We start from the raw sequence: 23,840 nt of genomic DNA, 5'->3' as shown, positions 1-23,840 counted from the left end.
TAATGGTTAGTATTCATAAGTTAAGCCTAGAAATAGAATCCATAGCATTTACCTAAAAACCTAATTACCATATTGCAATTGGTATATTTAACATGTTTAATATTGATTTTCAAGTTTTTCTTCCTTTTAACAATGAAGCTTTAGTTAATTGGTACCCCAAGTGGAAAGCTTATTGGCCGCCAACAGCTTCAAGTTTGTAATTGCTACTGTTCGTACTAGATTCTCTTCAAAAAGATTTCTTTGTTCTTAACTGGAATGGGAGGATTACCTGCTACATTATAAAGGATAATATTTTATGCCTTGAATCTAATTATTTGTCTGCCTACCTACATATAATTCTATATTTATCTATCTACATATAGTTGTATATTTATTTATCTACCTACATATAATTCTATATTTATCTATCTACATATAATTCTTTTTCCAATTTCAGGACTTCATGTACTTTGAAAGACCTCACCACAACGTTCATCAAGATAGATCGAGACAGTAAATCAGCAATTATAATTAATAAAAACAAATTTAGAGAAGTTGCTTGGGCTTATGGTCAATCCTCAATTATTTGCAAATACATTTATCTGTTTTTGCAGATTGCTTGTATTGGGTGTTACTTTCACAGGTGGGCTGAGAGTATAAGAGCAAGAACACTGTCTAACCACGTGTTTCAATTGAGTATCTGTCTCCTTGTCTATGTAGTAGACTAGGAGTTCACCCTGAGAGCACTATGACTCGTTAACCAGGTAAATGTATATACAATGAGCTTGAAAACACTTTATCGTGAGATAAGGGAAAATGCATCCCAGAGCTCTCACATTAATTGGTAGCGAAATGGTGGGGTTTTGCGAGCAATCCTTGAGGAGATAGAGTAATATGGTTTCCATCTCTAACACTGTCCTCTCCATCAACATGTCCAGTTACTGAAGACAAATTTGATTCCAGGTGAAAAGAACGATACTCTTCATCTTTAAAAACAAAAAGAAAGCAGACAGACATATTGTTTTACTGCAAAGGAAATTTTTACTTGGGCACATGTATCAAAACCTCTTTTTGCAAAGTTTATGAAAGTTTTGATGGAAATTTTGATTTTATTGTAAAATAAAACATGTTTTTTATGTGATAAGGTTTATATTTTCCATGTCTGTTCCCTCATTCACCAGCATGGACAATCAGGGGCTGCCTATATGTGGAGACAGGGTCAGACGATCAGGAAAAGAGGTGACCAGGGCCACAGCCAATCTAGATCACTGAGCAACTTAGAGACATCAGAGCCCCATGAGAAGCTTGCATTTAATGCATTTAACCTCTCTTGGTCACAAACACCCTATGGATAAAATACATTAAGCTGAATCTCTAAGATTGTCTGTTGAACTTTTGTATCTCATTTGATATGACACAGAGGATATAATTATTTTTTCTCTCAAGAAGTCCATGATAATCACCGTGCTGTTCTAATTGCAAGAGTTGGCGTTTTGTTTTTAAATTTTGAAATGTGACATTCTGTACAGCACTTTGTAAAAGCAAAACCTACAAATTCTGATACTGCTTAACATTGCTTTGCTGCTTTTTATTTCAATGATAGATAAATCTATATCTGTCAAAGAAAGTTCTAAAACACAGCAAGCATGCTACTTCTCTGGGATCTACAGCTTGTGAGTACAGATTATGTAGAATCAACATAGTTAAAGTATAAATTGTATGTGTTTGTGTTCACTAGTTAGAAGCAGAGTGTGTTAGTGAATACACTGATGAGTCAACTTGCAATTATTGCACTTCAGCTTCCTATCTGGACAAGGACTGTGTTCTTTCAACGCAGCCAGTACGTAGACTGGAGTGTATTCTTCTTCTGCTCCTTATTAAATAAAGCCAGCCCGAGTGTCCTTAGATGTGGTTATCCTCAGATGAGGGCCTTCGCTCACAGTTCTTATGGACGTGAAAAAAATGTGCCTCATTTTTAATGATAGTCATCTTTTCAAGGTAAAAGTTGTTTTACTTGGTTTCTTGTAATGTTCATTTTTATGTACTACTACCAGCTTTTTTAAAAAAGTGTAAAAGCTGCTGCTTTCTAAAATAATAATTACCTTATATTTGAAAGTGCAATTGCAGTCTTAAACAGACATGCGTATTATTTCCTATAATGATGTCTGACATTTTATGTAGAAAATCAGACAGTGTTCAGAAAGCTTATCTATGTAAACTTTCCACTTTTACTTGCCTACATGCCTTCATTCCAAGACCTGCTGCATAACACTAAGAAAAAATTATTTCCAGCATGATATTTCAAATTCCTGCTTAAAGTCTTTATGGTATTATGTCTCTTACAGTTATAATATCTTGTTCTTTAAAAATAATACCGTGTGTCTTACATTTTTATACCACAGTTCATATAATTTCTATATTTCTTAATGGGATTTCATTGTGTAAAATTGATCAGATTGATTAATAAAAACAAGCTATTCTCTCAAATTTGTGTTTCATGCTTCCTGATATTGTTTTTGGCTTTTAAATAAATGTGTGGTTTACAGTAAAATCCTGTTTTATTTTTTGATTTGTGATTGAGTCTTTGCTACAGACTGAATGTTTTATCCTCCCCCTCCCAAATTCATGAATTGCCCCAATGTGATGGCTTTAGGAGGTGGGACCTTTGGTAAGCGATAGGTCATGTGGGTGGAGCCCTCATGAATGGGATTAGTGCCCTTAGAATCGGCCAGCACCTTGATCTTGGACTTCCCAGCCTCCAGACTGTCAGAAATAAATGTTTGTTTAAGCCATGCAGTCTACAGTATATTTGTTACGGCAACCCAAACAGATTAAGACAGAAAGTGGTACTGAGAAGTGAGGGTGCTGCTGTAACACCTAAAAATGTGGAAGTGGCTTTGGAACTGGGCAATGGGCAGAGGCTGGAAGAGTTTTGAGGTGCATGCTAGAAAAAGCCTAGAGTGCAGTGAATTGAATTTTAAAGATGATTCTGGTGAGAGCACAGAAAGAAAAGAGGAGAGCTAGAGAGAAAGCCTCAATATTCTTAGAGAATCCATAACTAATCCTGAACAGAATGTGGGTAGCAATGTGGACACTAAAGGCCATTTTGATGAGAAATGGAAATGAGATGGAAATGAGAAACCTGTTATTGGGAGCTAGAGGAGAGGTGATCCTGATATGAGCAATGGGCTCCCTCTGCTTGCCTCGATCTGAGCCAATTAATCACGACGAGTTAGGGATCAAGAGAGGAAGTTTAATTAGATTAGCTGGCTAATCAGAAGACAGGTGACTAATGTCTCAAAAACCCATCTTCAAGGTTTACAGAATCTTGAGGCATTATATAGGGAAAATGGGCAGTAAGGAGGGGGTCCAGGGATGTTGGTCTCCAGGCTTGATGGGCTCCAGGCATCACACTGTTCCATTCTTCTGTCAGCTGTGATGGATACCTTGTAGATGTGTTTCCCACCTGTGGTCACTTTGTTCCTGGAGAGAAACTCATAGAACAAAGTTTTAATTTATCAAGGTATCGGGGAGTACATACATAAGTGGAGGCCATAAATGAGGAGAGCATGTGAATTTTTTAGAGTATGTGCAGAGCAATGAGTAGTCACACAGAGGAGGGGCTGGGGCCATTTAGCAAAACAAGATGGCCTCACTTTTGCTCGCTTAACAATCCTTGTTATAAGGTGTCAAAGAACTTGACTGAATTGTCTTTACGTTGTTGATGCAAATAAACAGTAATCAATCTATAAATGAAAATTGAGGTGAGTTTAATGTATATAAACCAATTCTGAGGATTATAGCCCAGGAGAGCAGCCTCCCCCAGGGAAGGAAGCACTCTGGAGGAGCGAGGTGTACAGTATGGTTACATACAATTTTGGAACAAGGAACATACATCAAATATGACAGGAATATTTGAAAAGTACCAGGAATACATTTTTTTTTTCTTTTTACTACAGTCACAAGATGTTTTGCTACATAGCGCAGATCAATCTGACCCTGGCTTCTGGGAAGAAATACTTATCTTTAAAGAAATGCTGATGTTGGGGGAGGCCTCCATCGCTATCTTTAAAGGCTGCATCTTTGCTTCAGGACAGTGTAAATGTTTAAAGCAGATGTGCAATGCATGCTCGACAGGCCATGTCAGGCCACTCTGGAAAATAAGGTCTGGCCGAATCTGTTTTAAACCAAAATGCCTTCCTCATATACCTCAATATATTAACTTTCCTTATTGCTTTTCGTTTACTCCATCAGTGTTCTAGTGTTTTGTGGAAGCTGGGATTTGTGAGTGATGAAATTGGATATTTAGCTGAAGTGATTTCAAAGCAAAGTGTTGAAGGTTCAGCTTGTGTCTTCTGACTGCTTATGGGAAACTTCAAGCAGAAAGAAATGACTTAAAGATGGAATTGTTAAACAAAAAGGAAGCAGGATTTAAAGATTAGGAAAATTCTCAGCCTATCCATATTACAATAAATGAGACCACTAAGGGCGTGGACAAGGGACTGATAAAGAGATGGCATGGATCAGCCAAGAATTATTTTCCAAGACAATGGAAGAATGACCCCAAACAGGATTCAGAGATCAACAGAGCTGCTACTCCCATTACAAGCCCCACTGCAAGGGCCTGGGGGGTGGAGCAGTTGAAAGGAGGGGCCACCAGCACTTGTGGGACGTTTGTGCAAGCTGCCTGGCACCACCTCACATGTTGGGCTCTGCTCTCTATATTTGTGCCATGCTTCTCCACCACCCCAGATGGGGCTCTGGCAGGCCTCAGTGTGTCACGGGCTTCAGTGGCTGCCCCTCCAAAGGGCACAGGCAGCAAACTTTGCTGATGTCTGTGTGGTCTGGTCTCTGCCGACAGGGAGAGTGCAGAGGCCAAAGAGGCGTGGCTGCCTCCAGCTAGATTTCAAAAGATGGGGCCACCAGGGAGAAGCACAGGCTAAGGACCCCAGGCCCAGAGAGCCATGGAACGCAGACAGTCTCTGTGGGGCCTTCCTACTGAGCCCTGGGGGTGACATTGCCACCCCAGTGGGCCTAGAAGGCAGAGCATTGAGTCAAAGAAGATGATTCTTGAGCCTTAAGGTTTACTGTTGTTTGCCCTGTTCAGTCTTGGACTTACCTGGGACCTGTCACTTCTTTCTTCCTTCCTAGTTCTCCCTTCTGGAATGGAAATATCTATCCTCTGCCTCTCCCACCGTAGTAGTTTGGAAGCACATAACTTGTTCGGTTTGACAGGTTCACAGCTGCAGAGGAATTTGCCTCACGATGAATCTTACCTTGAGTCTCACCCATACCTGATTTAGATGCTATTTAGATGAGACTTTGGACTTTTGAGTTGATGCTGGATCAAATTAAGACTTTTTGGCTGTTGGGATGGAATTTTTCTCGCATGTGAAAAGGTTATGAATTTTGGAAGGCCAGCAGCAGAATGCTATAGACTCAATGTTTGCGTCCCCCTCAAAATTCATGTTGAAATTTAATCCCTAATATGATGCTATTTGGAGGTGGGGCCTTTGGAAGGTGATTAAATGATGAGGGTAGAGCTCTTATGAATGGGGTTAGTGCCCTTATGAAAGAGATCACAGGGAGTTCCCTTGTCCCTTCTGCCATGTGAGGACCCAGTGAGAAGAGAGCCATCTGAACCAGGAAGCAGGCTCTCACCAGACATGGAAGCTGCCTGTGCCTTGATCATGGACTTCCAGAACAGTGAGAAGTAAACTTCTTTGTTTATAAACCATCCAATCTATGGTATTTTTGTTTTAGCAGCCCAAATGGACTAAGTCTTTGAATATGTTTTTTCCAAAGGGATTTTTGAATCAATTTCTTATTAATGATCAGGTTCATTCATGGTCTTTGCTTTCTTTTATAAGTTTAATACTAATAAAGTCGTTTCTGTAATATTCTGTAGTAACAGCTAGCTCCCTGATGTAACCAGTTATTTATAAATGCTTATTTCTAGTTCAGTTATTTAAGGCAATTTAAATTTTATGTGTGATTTTAATGGCAGTATATCATGCAGGAAAGCTGTTAGAATATGTAACTGTCAGTGAGGGATGCATTTTAAAACAATTTTTCCTTATTGGCCAGATTTCCCAGAAATTTTACAAAAAGCTGGTTACCAGACTAGTTTGCTAGCTGGATTTTCCAACCAACTAGATGTTAAATTAAGTTCAAGTATAGAATAAGCAATGATTTCAGGGAATAGCATCCTGCCTCTCTCAGGACAGTTGGCCTCTTTTCAGTCTTTTTTATCCCAATGTTCAAAGTTTAATTTAATTTATATTAAAGATGCAAGCTTGGGAAACCCATAGGTCTGGGTTTAATAAACTAATACCAAATGCCTTTCTGGTATTACAAACAAAACCTTTTTGGCTAGTGATAGCTAATATATAAAATGGGTCTTTTCCCATTGGTTGACCTTCACAGAATACATTCTTCCATTGGCCTCTAGACCTCTTAAATTGTAAATCCCAGAAAAGAGAAAAACAGAATGATACATTCCAAGTGTAGTCAAAGTGAGGCAGCACAGGATGCTATATGGTAATGCTTAGCATGGTTAATAATAGCACATGTAAGCTTTCACTCAGTATCTGCCTAATGAATAACAATACAGTCAGTGGATATAGTTTTTAATACTTATTATAGTAGCCAGGAGAAGTTTTACTGTCCCCCCCCCCCCCTTTTCATTCTATCAACAGTTACTTTATTGAGCATCTACTAAATTCAGGCACTCAGCTGTTTCTGAAGACAGAGGGGAAATGCAAAGGTGAAACAGATCTAATTACTACTCTCAGGGGTTCACAGGCTAATGGATGAGACAGACTTTCAAACAAACAGTATACACATGTATGAGGACCACGATGGTCCTGTGTTCGACGGGATGTTGGCACATTTGACAGAGGCCATGCTACTAGCACCATCTCAGGTGCTGTATAATATATTCCTGTTCCATTTAATCAGTTTAGGCTGGCTGGTTGTGTTATATGCTCAGGATGTGTCGTACACCCAAACTTCTTGGCACTGCTGGGGTTGAGTAAGATGCATTTTACAGTCTTGTCTACAAGCTGAATCCATGTTAAATACAATTGAAAAGGTCAGTTTAGTGAATTAAGCAAATCAGGGATTGATTATTACAGTAAACACAGAGCCCAGGAGAGTGGTACATTTAAGATGCTCAGCGAATATTTGCTGAATGAATGAAAAAAGCCCTAATATGTGCATGATTGTGCTAGGTATTCAAGGGGAAGTCCTCTATCCCTCAGGAAGGATGAAGCAAGTAAGTATGTAATTGCCACACAAAGCTAAAGAATTATTGCATAAAAAATTATTTTGTTTGAAAATGTATATTACTTGATGCTCATAACTGCATCATGAGATAAACGTCCACAGCACTTTTCAGAGGAAGAAACAAACTTCATCACTAGGTAATAGTAAGGAGGAGATGGGTGCTAAGGAATTTCTTCCTCCCGCTGTAATTGTAACGAGGGAAAACTGAAGGAGTGGATAAAAGTTGAGAAACATAAACGCTCCTGGAAGAGGGAAAGCAGAGCAGGGGGAATTTAGCTAATGAAAGAGCTGGGAAAGTTGCCCAGGCTCAAGGCTCCAACCAGAAATCTGGTCAGGCAGCCTGCTGTCCTAACCCCACTTCCCCAGTTGTCCAGAATGGGCTCGTGGTGAGTGCTCAGTGGGGTGTGTTGTGGAGGTGGGGTAGGTGCTAAGGTTGGGGTGATGCTGGTACCCTCTGTGCATAATATCTAAGCAAATTCTAAAAACATTCTGTAATTATCTAGCTTAATGCTTGCCATTAAATTTTCCTGCACTTCTGAGTTCTGCTGCTTCTCAACAAAGGAGCAAGTCATGTGAAATAATATAATTTTAGATGTGTAGTTGCCAGGTTTACCTCAAGATTTAATTCCAGGCTAGATGAATACACATCTGGGCACAGATGGAGAAAAACCAACCAAATCATGAGATAAATGGTATATTGTGACGAACTGCCTATAACAATGATGATGATGATGATGATGATGGCACCAGCCAGCTAACTCTTTTTAGTACTTATAAGCCAGACGCCACTCTGGTTCTAAAGACTTTCCATATATTAACTCATTCAATTCTCATAACTCTAAGAGATAGGTTAGTGTAATAATTCCCATTTTACAGATGAGAAAATGGAGATGTGGTATCTTGTACAAGGTAACCCAGCTAGCTTAGGTCCACAAAAGCATATTTGCAGGTAGCTCCAAAGGCTACACCCTAAACCACTGTGCCCTGTGCTTCTTTCATCTCTGTGTGATATGTGGCTTCTTTGCATGCTAACATAAAAATATAGGGAAAGAGAAATAGAGGATGGTGGTGCTACCTCGCGTGTGTCAAGTTTAGCATTATGGCTGGGCAGCCCAGGAGGCTGGAGAAGTTCTCATCTGAGGGTGTGTTGTCTCCCAGAGGTGCGCTCTTGCTTCTGCTGGTGTCCCAGTGATGTTACCAACTGAAGACCACTTCCTGTTAGTCTGTCAGTTTGGTGCTCCCAAGTCATGTATGTATTTTAAACACGAACCCCAAAGCGATGAGGACAAATCTTGGTTATAAATTCTCAGTGAACACTTTTTTCTCTATCTGTAGCCCAAGCCCAACAGTCAAGCTTTCTCTTGATCTCTGTTTGCCAGTAGGTGAATTTTCTCCTGATTTTAACCTCTACTAAATTCTCTTACTCTTGTAAGAGCTACACTTTTGCATTTAAATAGTTTTTGGTTATACTTGAGCGAGACTTTCTAGGTGTTCTATATAGTAAGAGGGTTTTAAGATGATCTAGTTCACAACATTGCCAGCAATGGAAGTGACCTATTTTTTGAAATAGCACACAATTGTATTATGAAATATTCAGAGGATAATGCTTTAACATAAATATAAAACTTAAAACTATTTTGAACTTGTAAATTATTACTATTTGTTAGACCTAATTTACAACTAAATCTTTATTTTCTATTTGAGATGACAGATCTCTCTATCATTACATTATTGAATTCTAGATTCTCTCAAAATGTTTAATATTTCTAATATTGTTATTAAGCAAAAAGAGATTCATATAAAATGGCACCACCTCTTCTGCAATCCAGGCTCAGATACATTTATTTTGGGAAATTACAGAAACAATCCTTTCCTTGAACAGTTTTAAAAATAAGTTTGTTCAAATTGTCTTGGCCAACAGTCATTAAGCATAATTTATTTGTTTTAATTTTTTTCGTTATAACAGATCAAAAAAGATAGATGTTAGACAGTTTTTAAAAACTCTTGATTATGCAGGAATAGGCACATAGAGGGTGACAGAGAGAAGCAATTAGAATGACAAAATATTTATCTGGTTTCACAGTCCCCCCTCCCCCTCCCCGCCCCGTCCCATGTCAGTCCTCTACAGGGGGCAGCACCAACTCGTGGATAAACTATACTTGTTTTTTTCCAGTCCAGAATACATTGGTACTAATCTATAAGTTTTAACGAAGAAAATCAAAGGATTTTAGAGTTAAAAGAGGCATTAAGGACTATCTGCTCTACAATCTATTATACGAATGAAGAAATTGAGAGAGGCCCACGTGTCCAAAATTGCACTGGAAATTGGCAGTGGAAGCAGAAGTAAAAATAGGTATTGTTCCAATTTCCTTCCACCACATCAAAAATTTAGCAGTGATTTAAAACATTTTAACGCAACATCTTTCATAACATTGAAATTTTAAGCAGTAAAAACCCAGTTTCAAATGTTTCCAATGTCCTCAATCATTTTTGAGCATGTCGTTACGGAGTCTACCTCAAGAAACCAGACTGATTTGACAGAGGTTTTCTAAGTGTCAAGGAGAAGCTGCATTACTGTCACAAAAACAACAACAAAAACATTTAAAATGTTTATGTCATGGATAACCTACAATTTATTTTATTTATTCATCCATTGATAGAGTGATATCTTCTGTAGTCACCACAAGCAAAGCCACAATCACGCCATTACTCCGAGTGGGGAAATACAGCTCATGGGCCATTGAACCCAACTCTTGCCTGGAGGTGACTTCCTCTGCCTGTTGGCCCAACAGATGACATGGAACAGATGATATGACTGAGGAAGTGGGGATATTTTGTTCAGGAATCTGGCAGATGGGATGACAGTCGGCTATGAGGATTATTCCTGGCAATGCTCAGTGTCTATTTTATCCCGTTGAGTTGCTTTGCTATTATTGTTTCTTCTACTGGTTAGGACATTTCTATCTTTCGCTGAGTTTCCTGTATTGGTACGTCTCTCCCCATTCTACACGGCTTTGGTATTTCTGTTTAGGACATGTTCACGCCTCTTGTTTAAGATAGGGCCCCAGGACCTCCTGGACATGGAAATCAGGGAGAGTTTATGCTCTTTTCCTCACTGATTTTCAAACGGAAAATGTGTTTATATTGCTCGTGTTTTGAGAGAGTACTTTGTGAATGAAATCAATTGAGAGGTAGACACGGGAGGGCAACAAAAATTATTTTTGTCCTATTAAGGCTGCTTTAAGGACGAGCAGTGTTCTCTGGAAGCAAGGGGTTTACAGAGCGGTGTAGGATCAGAGTTACCCTCCCTAACTCAGGCAGAGCTGGAAGCCAGAGGGGTCCCTGGTGGAGGCGCACCCCTGTAAAACTTACCCTGTGCAGGAGCTGGGAGTGTGTGCTCCCGGCAGACAGGCTGCCTCCCCAGAGAGAGACAAAAAGCAGGGACTGAAGCACTTATGTCCAGCTCCTTCCTTCAAACTCACTAATGGGGTAAGTCACCCCGCTCCTGGAGGCAAGTAACCGAGGGGACGGACAATGGCCAGGAATGTGCTCTAATGCCACTGCCATTACACGGGAATGTCAGGAGTGGAGAACGACTGTGATAGAGGTTGTTTTGTCCCTTCAAGTCTCTTCTCCCCTTCTTCCCTTATGTTACAGCTTCTAACTTCACTGATTCAGAGTGAAGCCTGAAATAAACACATCTCCTTAATGCAGTGATGCGGACAAGCTCTGGTCCATCAAAGCAAACTGTGGCAACTTTAAAAGTTAACTGACGCATATTGTTTGCCTCTCGTTGATTCTTTCCTCCTTACTATATGCTTGGCATGGGAAAAACAGATCAAGGTTTTACCAGTGGATACTTCTGGAAAGTAGAATTGGGGAAGTTCATCTTTATTTTTGATGCTTCTTTATTGCTTGAATTTATTGGAATAAATATTAATTTCATAATTTAAAGAATTAAAGCTAAACCTTTTAAAGTTTCCTATAGCTGGCCCTCCCTAGGGTGCCACGTTTTAGGCTATAACTTAGGGCTTCCTAACCCTAAAGAAATGAAAATTTATTGGGAGCTTTGCTTTAATTGCAACATAGCAGGCCTGCCCCCACACCCCCGACACTGATTTAATTGCTCTGGAGTGGGACGTGGGCATGGGCACTCTTAAAAAGTCTTTTTGGTCTTTGTTTGTGTAGTGCAGGATAAAAATCATGGGATAGCAGTCACCAACTCCTCGTTGTAGCACATTAGTGTCACCTGGAATGCTTTGAACAATCCCACGCCCTGGCTGAATCCCAGAGCAGCAGCACCAGAATCTGGAGTTCCTCAGGTGGTTGTGACGTGAGGCCAAGTTTGCAAACAGCTGTCACCATCTGAACGCCTCTGGGAAACTCTACTCCGGTTTGCGTGTAAGCCGGTAACGTAAACTTTCCCGCTCTAATCCACATCTTGGCCAAATGACTAGGATCGCTCGTTGACATAACAGGGTGCCTAGTTAAATTTAATCACAGATAGCAATTTTTAGTGAAAGATTGTCCTAGGCAATATTTGAGACTTGCACACATAAAAAATTATTCATTGCTTATGAGAAAATCACATTTAACTGGCTTCCTGTATTTTTGTTGGTGAAATCTGGCAGTCCTACAAACAAAACACAAATGTTGCTCCAAAAACCACTGAAGAGTCCTGTAGATCTTCTTCGTACGTAGATGAGCTTTAAGTAGATTAAATACTTGAGGAAGCAAAGAGAGATCACCTTGCTAATCTCCGGTAAAACGTGCTAAAAGTCTTCTCATTTCTCTCTCTCCAATAGCCCTAGTTTTATAACAACTGGCTCAGTTTCTTCACTGGATTCCCCACACAACTCAATAAATAAGCAAATAAAAGATACTCCCAAACTCCACCCCTGTCACTCCCACCACACCCTCAATCCCTCCTTCTTTCAACCAACCAAACCAACCTGCTTTCAGATTTTGCTAACCTTTTTTTCCGAACCACACAGAAAAAGTTCTAAACCAAGAAAATGCACAGATGGGTTGGCTGGTGTGTGTGTGTCTGTATGTGTGTGCGTGCCTGTGTGTTTGTGCAGAACTGTTAGGACCTTTCATCAGGTATCACCCTGTTTTTATTCATGTGGAAATACAAGCTTCAGGAAATAGCTCGTCAGTGTTAAACTAGGAATTTCGGTACATTTATCTCCTAATGCAGCTTTCAATGTCAGTTGCAGACATACACCACGGAGTCTGCTTGTGTAAAGGATCTGTTGAAGAGGAAGGACTGTAATCTCCGCCCACTTGTAGACTCCACTGTCTGGAATTCTCCAGTAGCCACACAAGTCACCACTACAGGTAACAAATATACGATAAGAGAACAAGGCCTGCTTAAATTGTAACAGTGTCTAATATTGAGCTGGGTGTGGAGAGGCATGGATCTGGTAAGGACTGGAGAAACTGCAGAAACGCAGTATGTCAGAAAGAAGGTAGTAGACTTTGTGAGGCCCAGACTTTGCTTTGAGTCTAGCAGCCGCCATTGCTAGCTAAGTGATCTCAGGCTAGAAATGAAGCTCTTGTGCCCTCCACTTCCACATCTGTAGAATTAAAACCATAATGCCTGGCTTGTTTTGATACCAGTGTTATTGGGAGAATTCCAAGGAGATAATATATGTGGATAAGATTGGACTCTTCCAAACATTAACATTTTCACTGGGTAAAAGAAGAAAGACGAGGAACAGGGCTTGGTTTGCTCTACACAAGGAAAGTTAGAGAGGCTCTTGTATCGCCTCTTACGAGCTATCCAAGCAAACTGACCCAGAAATACCCTCAAGGGATAAAAGAAATGCCAGTTAGCAGGCCAACCGTAAGCACTGATTTTTTTTCAAGGAAAAAGAAAAGACGAAAAGTGCCAAGCCACAAGATTAGCCCCCTTAGGGCTCCTGGCATCCTAACCGGGGATCGTGGATTTGTTAAATAATCAGATTCCTTCCCTCGGTTAGATGGAAGCATTAAGTCATCTGACCCCAGCATGAGTCACAGACAAACTTACGGGAAGATCCCCAAAGTCTGAGTGGTAAAGTAAGTGAAGTGGAAAAAATGCGTATGAATGCCATGTTTCCATATGTCTACAAAGATTAGCCAGTTTAAGTTTCCTTTACGAACCAGAACCCATTTCTGTTTTTAGAGTTCAAAGTGACTGCATTACATTGGGCTCCCCTAAATTGGAAGAAGGGATCATCGAGACAAGCTCTAGACTCAAGTATGTTACTACAGTTTTCATGAAGAATTTAAAAAAATCAAACAGCATATTTAACTCTCACAAAAAGAAAAGAAAAGCAATGTAAGTAAGTATGTTGTCTACCCAAATCTAATTCATACGTTGAATTCTTAGACACACTAAATTCTTTGCAAACTTAACTGCCCTCATACATATATCCATTGTTAGCGAGATATTTACTCTTCATAATGAGTTAGGTGAAGCTGGTGTGGGGGACCTTCTAAGGTTTCTGTTGCTAATACAGTTTTGGAAATCATCTTTTAAAAATGATTCCCCAAACTACAAAACTCAGTTTGTACTGTAAACTCTGTGACCCAGTTGAATCACTCGCCACCTTCACCCACTTATCTCATGTCTGCTCTCAAAGATTTACCAAATTAAGTTACACCCTTCCGAAAAGCCTCCTGTAGCTTTCCATTTACCCCTATGTGGTAAAGCAAACTTGGTTTCCTCTCAGATCCTTCTTCCCAGATCTTAAGATACTTCCCCCTTTTCTCACAGGTCACCTCCTCAGACAGGCATGCCCTGACCCCACTAAAAGATTTCCAGACCCCAAATCACTCTCTCCTTCTTGTCAGCAATTAACACCATCAGAAACATTATTTGTTTTCTTTTTTGTTGTTTTCAGTAATTTCTGAGAAGGCAGGGATGTTGCGTGTCATGTTTACCACTATATCCTCACTGCCTACAGCAGCAACTAACAAACATCAGAGGCTAAATAACTATTGAATAAACGCCTTTGAATATAAGCCAAATAATAGGATGGCCTCTATAAAAGCCTCTGTAATTTAAAAAGAGGAATTTAAAAAGGTATGGATGAGAATAGCGTCATTAGAATAATTGTGTTGCTAGCCATGACAGCTACTTTGAAGGAGACACTACTTATTTGGAAATATCCATTGCCCATAAGCAAAAAAGAAGCAACTTTTGTTTAAAATTACAAAACATTGTATATATTCAACTCAACTCCCTGCTCTTGTTTTCTTCTATGCCTATTGGCAAGAGATGTTTGACTTCTGGCTAAAGCTTTTTCCTGGGATACAAATCCGGGGATAATTTTCTCCTCATCAATGGGTTCTGCAGAGAGCCTCTGTGCATAGGCCCTATCTGGCAGTGGGGTTGGGAATCCAGCAGATGTCTCAGAAGTAGGTACAGATGTTAGTTGGACTCTTCCATGTCAGAAGAACTGGTTGCTGGTAGATGAAGCTACAGTTGAGGAGATAGGAGTTTACTATATTATTTGGGATATCTGTCACAAGGAGAAAAGAAGGAGACCTCAGGTGGTCCAATGGTCAACCTGGGGCCATGTCAATAGTTTCTGGAAGAGATGAGTGATGGTCGCTGGTAGCAACGTTTTCTTGTCTTCTTTGCTATTGTACCAGGAATGGAACATTAATGAAAGATGGCAGGGTCTGGTTTATAGGGCAGAAGCTTTATTGTGTTTGAGCCTTGGCCCTTACAGTTATGGACAGGAGTAATCAGTGACTCTGTTCATTTCTAGGTTGGGACGACTTCTTCAAATTGGCAACAACAATAACAACAAAAACTCAGTGGCAGGCTATTGGCACTGAGCACAGAAACTTAGGGACAACGGAACTCTGTCAAGACTAAGTTAGCTGACTTAGCAGAAGTGAATAAAGCTGAAATATAAATCTGTTCAGAGTGGATACCAGTGAGAAGGAAACCAATTCTTGGGTTGGAAGACAGGACACAAGACTGATGATACAGTATGATCATAACTTTGCTTCACATGCATGCTCCCACACAAACAAGCGCACACACACATACAAACTCAGATAAATCATAAACGCTCTCCCTGATACACACGCAGACACAACACTGCAAGAGGAACAGCAAAATGTAAACTCTGGTTACTTCTGAGTGCTTGGGTTAGGAGTGATTTTATTGTTTTACTTCTGCTTTATTTTCCCATTTCTCTTGCTAAGCTTTCTCATCCAATCTCTTCATACCCAGCTCTGCTACCAAAGAACCCTGACCCCTCTCAAGCCCAATCCAGCCAAGTCCCAAACTGTCCCAGGCTACCTCTGACTCACTGGACTCTGAAGCCTTTTGTTACTTCTCTTGTTCATTCTTTATCCCTGGTCCAAGCTCAGAGGGTTAGACTTTTCTTTATCTCAAGCTCCAGAGAATAGTGTGTTTGTCTGGAACTCAGGTAGTTTTAAAACATGGCCCAAAAATCCCTTGACACTACTCCTATTGAATGGTGGGGTCTATGTCCTCTCCCCTTGAATATAGGCAGTCTTGTGATAGACTGTTTCAACCAATTCAGTATGGAGGGAGTGATATCATATGACTTATGTGACTGAGCCATGAAAGGCAATGTAGTTTCTAACTTGTTTTCTGGAATACTCACACTTGGAGCCCTAAGCCACCACGTAAGTTCCGACTACCTTGAGGCCACCACATTTTGAGTTGGCCTCAGCCCCTTGGATAGACCAAGTGTAGGTGCTGGGCCCAACAGTGAGAGTGAATGAGCCTCCAGATGATTCCAGCTCTGTACAGTTTCCCCCAGCTTTCAAATCTTCCCAGTTGAACAGACATGGAGACGCAGAGTGAAGCTGTTCATACTGCACCCTGTCTGAATTCCTGATGGCAGAATTTGTGAGCTTAATAGAACGGTTATTTTAAACTGAACTGCCAAATTTGTTACACAGCAACAGCAACCAAAATAAGACACTTTAACCCAACTTGGGTCAGATTTCTGACAAGGAGTTGAAGTTAGCTATTTTTCTACAGTCCTGGAGCCAAACATAATCATTCTCCTCAGGTTGACATAATGCTTTTCCCAAGTGTTCCATCAACCCAAGCAGCCTGAAGGAGAAACTCTGCTTCCTATTACAGAGATGCCCAAGGAAGCCCTAGGAACAGAAACTGCTCTTAATATCATATCCTTTCCTTAATAGGAAATATCCTTAATAAGTCATATCCTTCATTCTTTCCAGACTCCCAAAGTCTGTAAACCTTCTCACTTCTTAAAAAGCATTCATTAGCCTGTCTCCTGGCCCTTCAATTTGGATTTTGCTGAAGATTCTAACCTGAAATTTTCTTCAGGCTTGACCTAAGGCCATGTATACCCTGAATGTCAGAGATCAGAATAGAAGACCAGGCGTAAGTAAAGAACAAGGATATGAATTGAAAGCACAGGAGAAAATTAGGAACTAAAGGAAATGTAAAAAGAACTCTCATTCTTGGTTATTTGCTGCGTGCCAACATGTCACATGTATTATATCATTTCAACGTAAGGGCAGTCCTAACGAAGAAGGTATTTTTATTGTCCCCATAATGAATGGGTGCACAAATTTTTCCCAAGGTTGCAGAGCTGATGGTCATAAACCAGGAGTCTGACACCAGATCCTGCTCTCTTAACACTAGACCCAACCGTCCTGAAATAGTCAGAACTATTTTCATAATAATATTAGAATTTATTTGCCTTTTTTCATTCTTATTATCTCATGAGTGTGTGATGAAGTTTTCCACAGTATATTTGGAAGATCTGCATAACTCAATGAGCAAATATATTTCAAATTCCCAGTTCACAATGTTACAACAACGAACATGGGTAAAAGAGCCATTCAAAGTGCATAATAGACCAATGGATTTTATGTAACAAAGTACCAAACATTCATCTAAATGGTTTTAGATTTCACTTTGCAACTAACCTTTCAGAAATTACCCCTTTTCAAATTCTGGTGTGGCATCAAAGAAAAATATCCACAATTATCTGAAAGGCTATTACAATAATCCTGCCTTTCTTGCCTCCATGTTTGTATGAGACTAGATATTCTTCACCTACTTCAACCAAAAAGCAAGACATTACAACAAATTGAATGCAGAAGATATGAGAATCCAGTTATTTCTTATTAAGTCAAATATAAAAGAAATTTGCATTCTTCTTATATTTTTTATAGGAAATATAGTTATTTTTCATAAAATATGTTGTATATGTTAACATGGAGTGGGGTTTTCACTGGTATACTTTAAGATGAATAAATAAACAATATTAAGAAGTCTGTTTGAATTTTAAATATGGTAAATATCAGTGAATATAACCCACATAAACAAAAGGTCTTTGGGACCTGTCTCAGGCAGTCAGGCTGCTCTAACAAAATATCTTAGACCACATGGCTTAAACAGCAAATATTTATTTGTCTCAGTTTTGAAGGCTGGGAGTCCAAGATCAGGGTGCCAATAGATTCAGTGTTTGGTGAAGGGTCCTCTGCCTGGTTTGCAGGCTTATTTTTTGCTGTATCTTCACATAGCAGAGGGTAAGAGAGGTCCATCACATTTTGGATTAAGGCTTTGGCATATGGACAAATGAATTTTTGTGTGTTTTGGGCAGGGGGGGGTGGGGAGGTGGGAGCAAACATTCAGTCCATAGCAGGACCTTTAATAATTTTTAAGGATGTCAAGTGTTCCTAAGACTAAAAAAGTCTGAGAATTGAGAGGAGGATCCAAGATGGCGCCGTGAGTAGTCCTCTTTGTCTCTCCCTCTTCAAGTCTACAATTATTTGGACACTCATCGCTTAACAAAGGATATCCAGATAGTATCTCAGGACGTCTGAGAGACCCACGCGACTATACATCAGAAGGTGGACGGACTTCCCTCCGGGAGGAGGTGGAAATAGGTGAAAACTCTCCGACCCCAACTGAACAACCTAGTACCTGCAAGCGGCTTTCTTCCAACGGATGCCCCCAGAAGATCAACACACATCTAGGGCAGGAGTGAGCACACAACAGAGGAGCGACGGTGGAAACAGGTGACCAGAACCCTACCTAAACCCCCCACAATTACTCCTAAATGCTGAGGGAAACTCTAGAGTTACACACCTGAGCCCGTGGGGAGAGTCTCGCCCCGCCATTGACTGGGAGATCCCGCCTAGTGTTCACGGCGCCCAGAGGGTCCCAGAGAGAATCACAGAGGGTACAGCGGCCCCCCAGCTGCCACTGCCTGCACAGTAGGGAAAAGGATTGCCGGAGATCTCAGAGAGGACTGGGGCTGGGTGAAGCTCCAGAGGCCGGCTCCGCGGCCCGGAGGGGAAGCTCCAGAGTTCCGCCCGGGCAGCAGACAAAACTCTCTGTCTGCCCTTAGTGGAGGGGCCACACCCAGCATTCACAACTCTGGGAAAGACCCGGAGAGAATCCCAGAGGGTGAGGTGACCCCCAGCTGCCGTTGCCCGCCCCGTGGGGCTAGGGATTGCCAGAGATCTCGGAGAGTACTGGGGCTGGGTGAAGCTCCAGAGGCTGGCTCCGCGCCCCAGAGGGGAAGCTCCAGAGTTCTGCCTGGGCAGAAGACAAAACTCTCTGTCTGCCATTAGCGGAGGGTCTACGCCCAGCATCCACAACACCGGGAGGGTTCCGGAGAGGAGAATATCAGGCAGGGCAGCAGCTGACCACCTACCACTGAAATCAGGATCTCCGGCTATCCCCCAGACAGGGCAAAGGGCTCCCCGAGTTCCTGGGGAACAGGACTGGGGCTGGGTGGAGTTCCAGCGACCCAGCTCCGTAGCCTAGGGGGAAACCCTACAGGCTCACAGCAGCCTCAGCGAAAGCCTCTGCACAGCACTAGTAGAGAGCACCCATCCGGGAGCCACAAGGCTGAAAGACCCCGGGACAAAAGTAGCATAGCTAGGTGAGCTAACCACAGACTGTAGAAGATGCCAATAGCTCTGCTGCGACCCATAGTGGACAAGTGAGATTTTGTGGGTGCCGACAGTGACGGAGCGGCAAATATAAGTGATCCTACCCCCGGCCGCTGGAAAAGCCCATAACACCATTGCAGACCCCAAGGAGGGAGCACGTCTAGGTGGGCTGCAACAGTAGGCACCAGCAGCCTGAAGCCCCTCCGTGATGGCCCCCACGGCAGAAGAGGGAATCCAAAGGACCACTGTGACTACGAGGAGGGGCCCAGGCCCAGCTAGCAACTGCGGATAGGGTTCCTGGTTGGTGCAGTATAAACAGCTGCTCCCCCACCACACCAGCAGAAACAAGTGGAAGGAGCAACTAAACTCTATCTCTATGCGGAGGCACAAATCTACAACATCAAGCAATATGAAAAAATACATTAAATCTCCAGAACAGAAGGAAAATAACAAATACACAGAAAACAATCCCAAAGAAAATGAGATATATAACCTAAATGACGATGACTTCAAAACAGCCATCATTAAAATACTCAATGAGTTAAGAGAGAATTCAGATAGACAACTCAACGAGTTCAGGAGCTATGTCACAAAAGAGTTTGATACGATAAAGAAGAACCAAACAGAAATATTGGAAATGAAGAACACAATAGAGGAGATTAAGAAAAATCTACATGCACTGAACAGTAGGGCCAATAATATGGAGGAAAGAATTAGCAATTTGAAAGATGGGAATATAGAAATGCTGCAGGCAGAGGAGGAGAGAGAAGTAAGACTAAAAAGAAATGAAGAAACTCTCCGAGAATTATCAGACACAATTAGGAGATGCAACGTAAGGATTATAGGTATACCAGAGGGAGAAGAGAAGGAGAAAGGGGCAGAAAGCCTATTCAAAGAAATAATGGCTGAGAACTTCCCAAATCTGGTGAGAGAGATGGATCTTCAGGTGACAGAAGCCAATAGATCTCCAAACTTTATCAATGCAAGAAGACCAACACCATGGCATATAGTAGTGAAGCTAGCAAAAGTCAATGACAAGGAGAAAATACTAAGGACAGCCAGGCAAAAGAAACTAACCTACAAAGGAACCCCCATCAGGCTATCAGCAGATTTCTCAACAGAAACTTTACAGGCTAGAAGAGAGTGGAATGATATATTCAAAAATCCGAAGGACAAAAACCTACAGCTGAGAATTCTCTACCCAGCAAAAATATCCTTCAAATACAATGGAGAAATAAAAACTTTCCCAGATAAACAAAAATTAAGGGAGTTCATTGCCACAAAACCTCCTCTTCAGGAAATCCTCAGGAAAACTCTCATTCCTGAAAAATCAAAAAAAGGAAAAGGGCTACAAAACCAAGAGCAGAGGAGATAAGTAGAAGGACAACAACAGAGAGTAGCAGCTCTTCATCAGAACAGATTAAACCATGGGATGAGAAGCAAAGGAAATTGAAGAAAACCGGAAAACAAGACATAAAATGGTAGTGGTAGGCCCCCACATCTCAATAATCACTCTAAATGTAAATGGATTGAACTCCCTAATCAAAAGACACAGAGTGGCAGGATGGATCAAAGAACAAGACCCAACAATATGCTGCCTCCAGGAAACACACCTCAGCCCCAAAGACAAACACAGACTCAGAGTGAAGGGATGGAGAACAATACTCTAAGCTAATAATGAACAAAAGAAAGCAGGTGTCGCTATACTAATATCAGACAAGGTAGACTTCAAAGCAAAACAGATAAAGAAAGACAAAGAGGGACAGTATATAATGATAAAAGGGACTCTCCACCAAGAAGACATAACACTTATAAATATATACGCACCCAACACAGGAGCACCAAAATTTGTAAAGCAACTCTTAATAGAGCTAAAAGAAGACATCAACAACAATACAATAATAGGGGACCTCAACACACCATTAACACCAATGGACAGAACATCCAGACAGAAAATCAACAAGGAAATAATAGAATTAAATGAAAAATTAGACCAGATGGACTTAATAGATATATATAGAACACTTCATCCAAAAACAGCAGGTTACACATTCTTCTCAAGAGCACATTGAACATTCTCAAGGATTGACCATATTTTGGGAAACAAAGCAAACATCAATAAATACAAGAGAGCTGAAATAATATCAAGCATCTTTTCTGATCATAATGCTATGAAACTAGAAATCAACTACAAGAAAAAAGCAGAGAAAGGTGCAAAAATGTGGAGACTAAACAACACGCTTCTGAACAAACAATGGATCATTGAAGAAATTAAAGAAATCAAATATTATCTGGAGACAAATGAAAATGAGAACACGACATACCAAATCATCTGGGATGCAGCAAATGCAGTCCTAAGAGGGAAATTCATTGCAATACAGGCTCACCTCACTAAACAAGAAAAAGCTCACATAAGCAACCTCAAACGACACCTAACAGAACTAGAAAAAGAAGAACAAACAAAGCCCAGAGTCAGTAGAAGGAGGGAAATAATAAAAATAAGAGCAGAAATAAATGATATTGAAACAAAAAAGACAATAGAAAGGATCAATGAAACAAAGAGTTGGTTCTTCGAAAAAATTAACAAAATAGACAAACCTTTAGCCAGACTCACCAAGAAAAGAAGACAGAAATCGCAAATAAATAAAATTAGGAATGAGAGAGGAGAAATCACAACAGATACCAATGAAATACAAGGGATCACAAGAGAATACTATGAAAAACTATATGCCAACAAATTGAACAACCTGGAAGAAATGGACAACTTTCTAGACTCCTACAACCTCCCCAAACTGAATCAGGAAGAAATGGAGAATCTGAATAGGCCAATCACAAGTAAGGAAACAGAAACGCTATTCAAAAACCTCCCCAAAAATAAGAGTCCAGGACCAGATGGCTTCTCTGGAGAATTCTACCAAACATTCAAAGAAGAATTAATACCTATTCTTCTCAAACTATTCCAGAAAATTGAGAAAGATGGAGTACTCCCTAACACATTCTATGAAGCCAACATCACTCTGATCCCCAAACCTGTCAAGGAAAACACAAAGAAGGAAAACTACAGGCCGATATTGCTGATGAACATAGATGCAAAAATCCTCAACAAAATTCTGGCAAACCGAATACAGCAATACATCAAAAAGATTATACACCATGATCAAGTGGGATTTATACCAGGGACACAGGGATGGTTCAACATCCACAAGTCAATCAACGTGATACACTACATCAACAAAATGAAAAACAAAAACCACATGATCATCTCAATAGATGCAGAGAAAGCATTCAACAAGATCCAACACCCATTTATGATAAAAACCCTCAATAAAATGGGTATAGAAGGAAAGTACCTCAACATAATAAAGGCCATATATGACAGACCCACAGCCAACATCATACTCAATGGACAAAAACTGAAAGCCATCCCTCTGAGGACAGGAACAAGAAAAGGGTGCCCACTTTCACCACTCCTATTCAACATAGTACTGGAGGTGTTGGCCAGAGCAGTTCGGCAGGAAAAAGAAATAAAAGGAATCCAAATAGGTAATGAAGAAGTAAAACTCTCGCTGTTTGCAGATGACATGATCTTATATATAGAAAACCCCAAAGAATCCATAGAAAAACTATTAGAAATAATCAACAACTACAGCAAAGTAGCAGGGTATAAAATCAACATACATAAATCAGTAGCATTTCTATACACTAACAATGAACTAACAGAAAAAGAACTCAAGAACTCAATCCCATTCACAATCGCAATGAAAAGAATAAAATACCTTGGGATAAACTTAACCAAGGAAGTGAAGGATCTATACAATGAAAACTACAAGACTTTCTTGAAAGAAATGGATGACAACATAAAGAGATGGAAAGACATTCCATGCACATGGATTGGAAGAATAAACATAGTTAAAATGTCCATACTACCTAAAGCAATCTACAGATTCAATGCTATCCCAATCAGAATCCCAAGAACATTCTTCACAGAAGTTGAACAAAGAATCTTAAAATTCATATGGGGCAACAAAAGACCGTGAATTGCTAAAGCAATCCTGAGCAAGAAAAACAAAGCCGGTGGAATCATAATCCCCAATTTCAAAACATACTACAAAGCTACAGTGATCAAAACAGCATGGTACTGGTACAAAAACAGGTCCACAGATCAATGGAACAGAATTGAAAGCCCAGAGATAAAACCACACATCTATGGACAGCTAATCTTCGACAAAGGAGCAGAGGGCCTACAATGGAGAAAAGAAAGTCTCTCTTCAACAAATGGTGCTGGGAAAACTGGACAGCCACATGCAAAAGATTGAAAATTGACCATTCTTTTTCACCACACACCAAAATAAACTCAAAATGGATCAAAGACCTAAAGATTAGGCCTGAAACAATAAGTCTTCTGGAAGAGAATATAGGCAGTACACTCTTTGACATCAGTTTCAAAAGAATCTTTTCGGACACTATAACTCCTCAGTTGAGGGAAACAATAGAAAGAATAAACAAACGGGACTTCATCAGACTAAAGAGCTTCTTTAAGGCAAGGGAAAACAGGATTGAAACAAAAAAACAGCTCACTAATTGGGAAAAAATATTTACAAGCCACTTATCCGACAAAGGGTTAATCTCCATAATATACAAAGAACTCACAT

At 40.5% G+C, this 23,840-nt stretch overlaps 1 protein-coding gene across 1 annotated transcript in view; it reads left to right on the top strand.

Annotated features, from left to right (window-relative positions):
- The window catches only part of PLSCR4 (phospholipid scramblase 4), a 43,718-nt gene extending 41,252 nt beyond the window's left edge, over window positions 1–2,466 (top strand). Inside the window, exon 10 of the mRNA XM_044754713.2 lies at window positions 437–2,466. Coding sequence (XP_044610648.1) covers window positions 437–496 — 60 coding nt within the window. The 3' untranslated portion in view covers window positions 497–2,466. The remainder of the gene's footprint in view (window positions 1–436) is intronic.
- The last annotated feature ends 21,374 nt before the right edge of the window (window positions 2,467–23,840 follow it).

The sequence above is a fragment of the Equus asinus genome, chromosome 21 (assembly GCF_041296235.1).
Source record: "Equus asinus isolate D_3611 breed Donkey chromosome 21, EquAss-T2T_v2, whole genome shotgun sequence".
Lineage (NCBI taxonomy): Eukaryota > Metazoa > Chordata > Mammalia > Perissodactyla > Equidae > Equus > Equus asinus.
The sequence above is the reverse complement of the archived record's forward strand: the minus strand, read 5'-3'. Positions and strand labels throughout refer to the sequence as shown.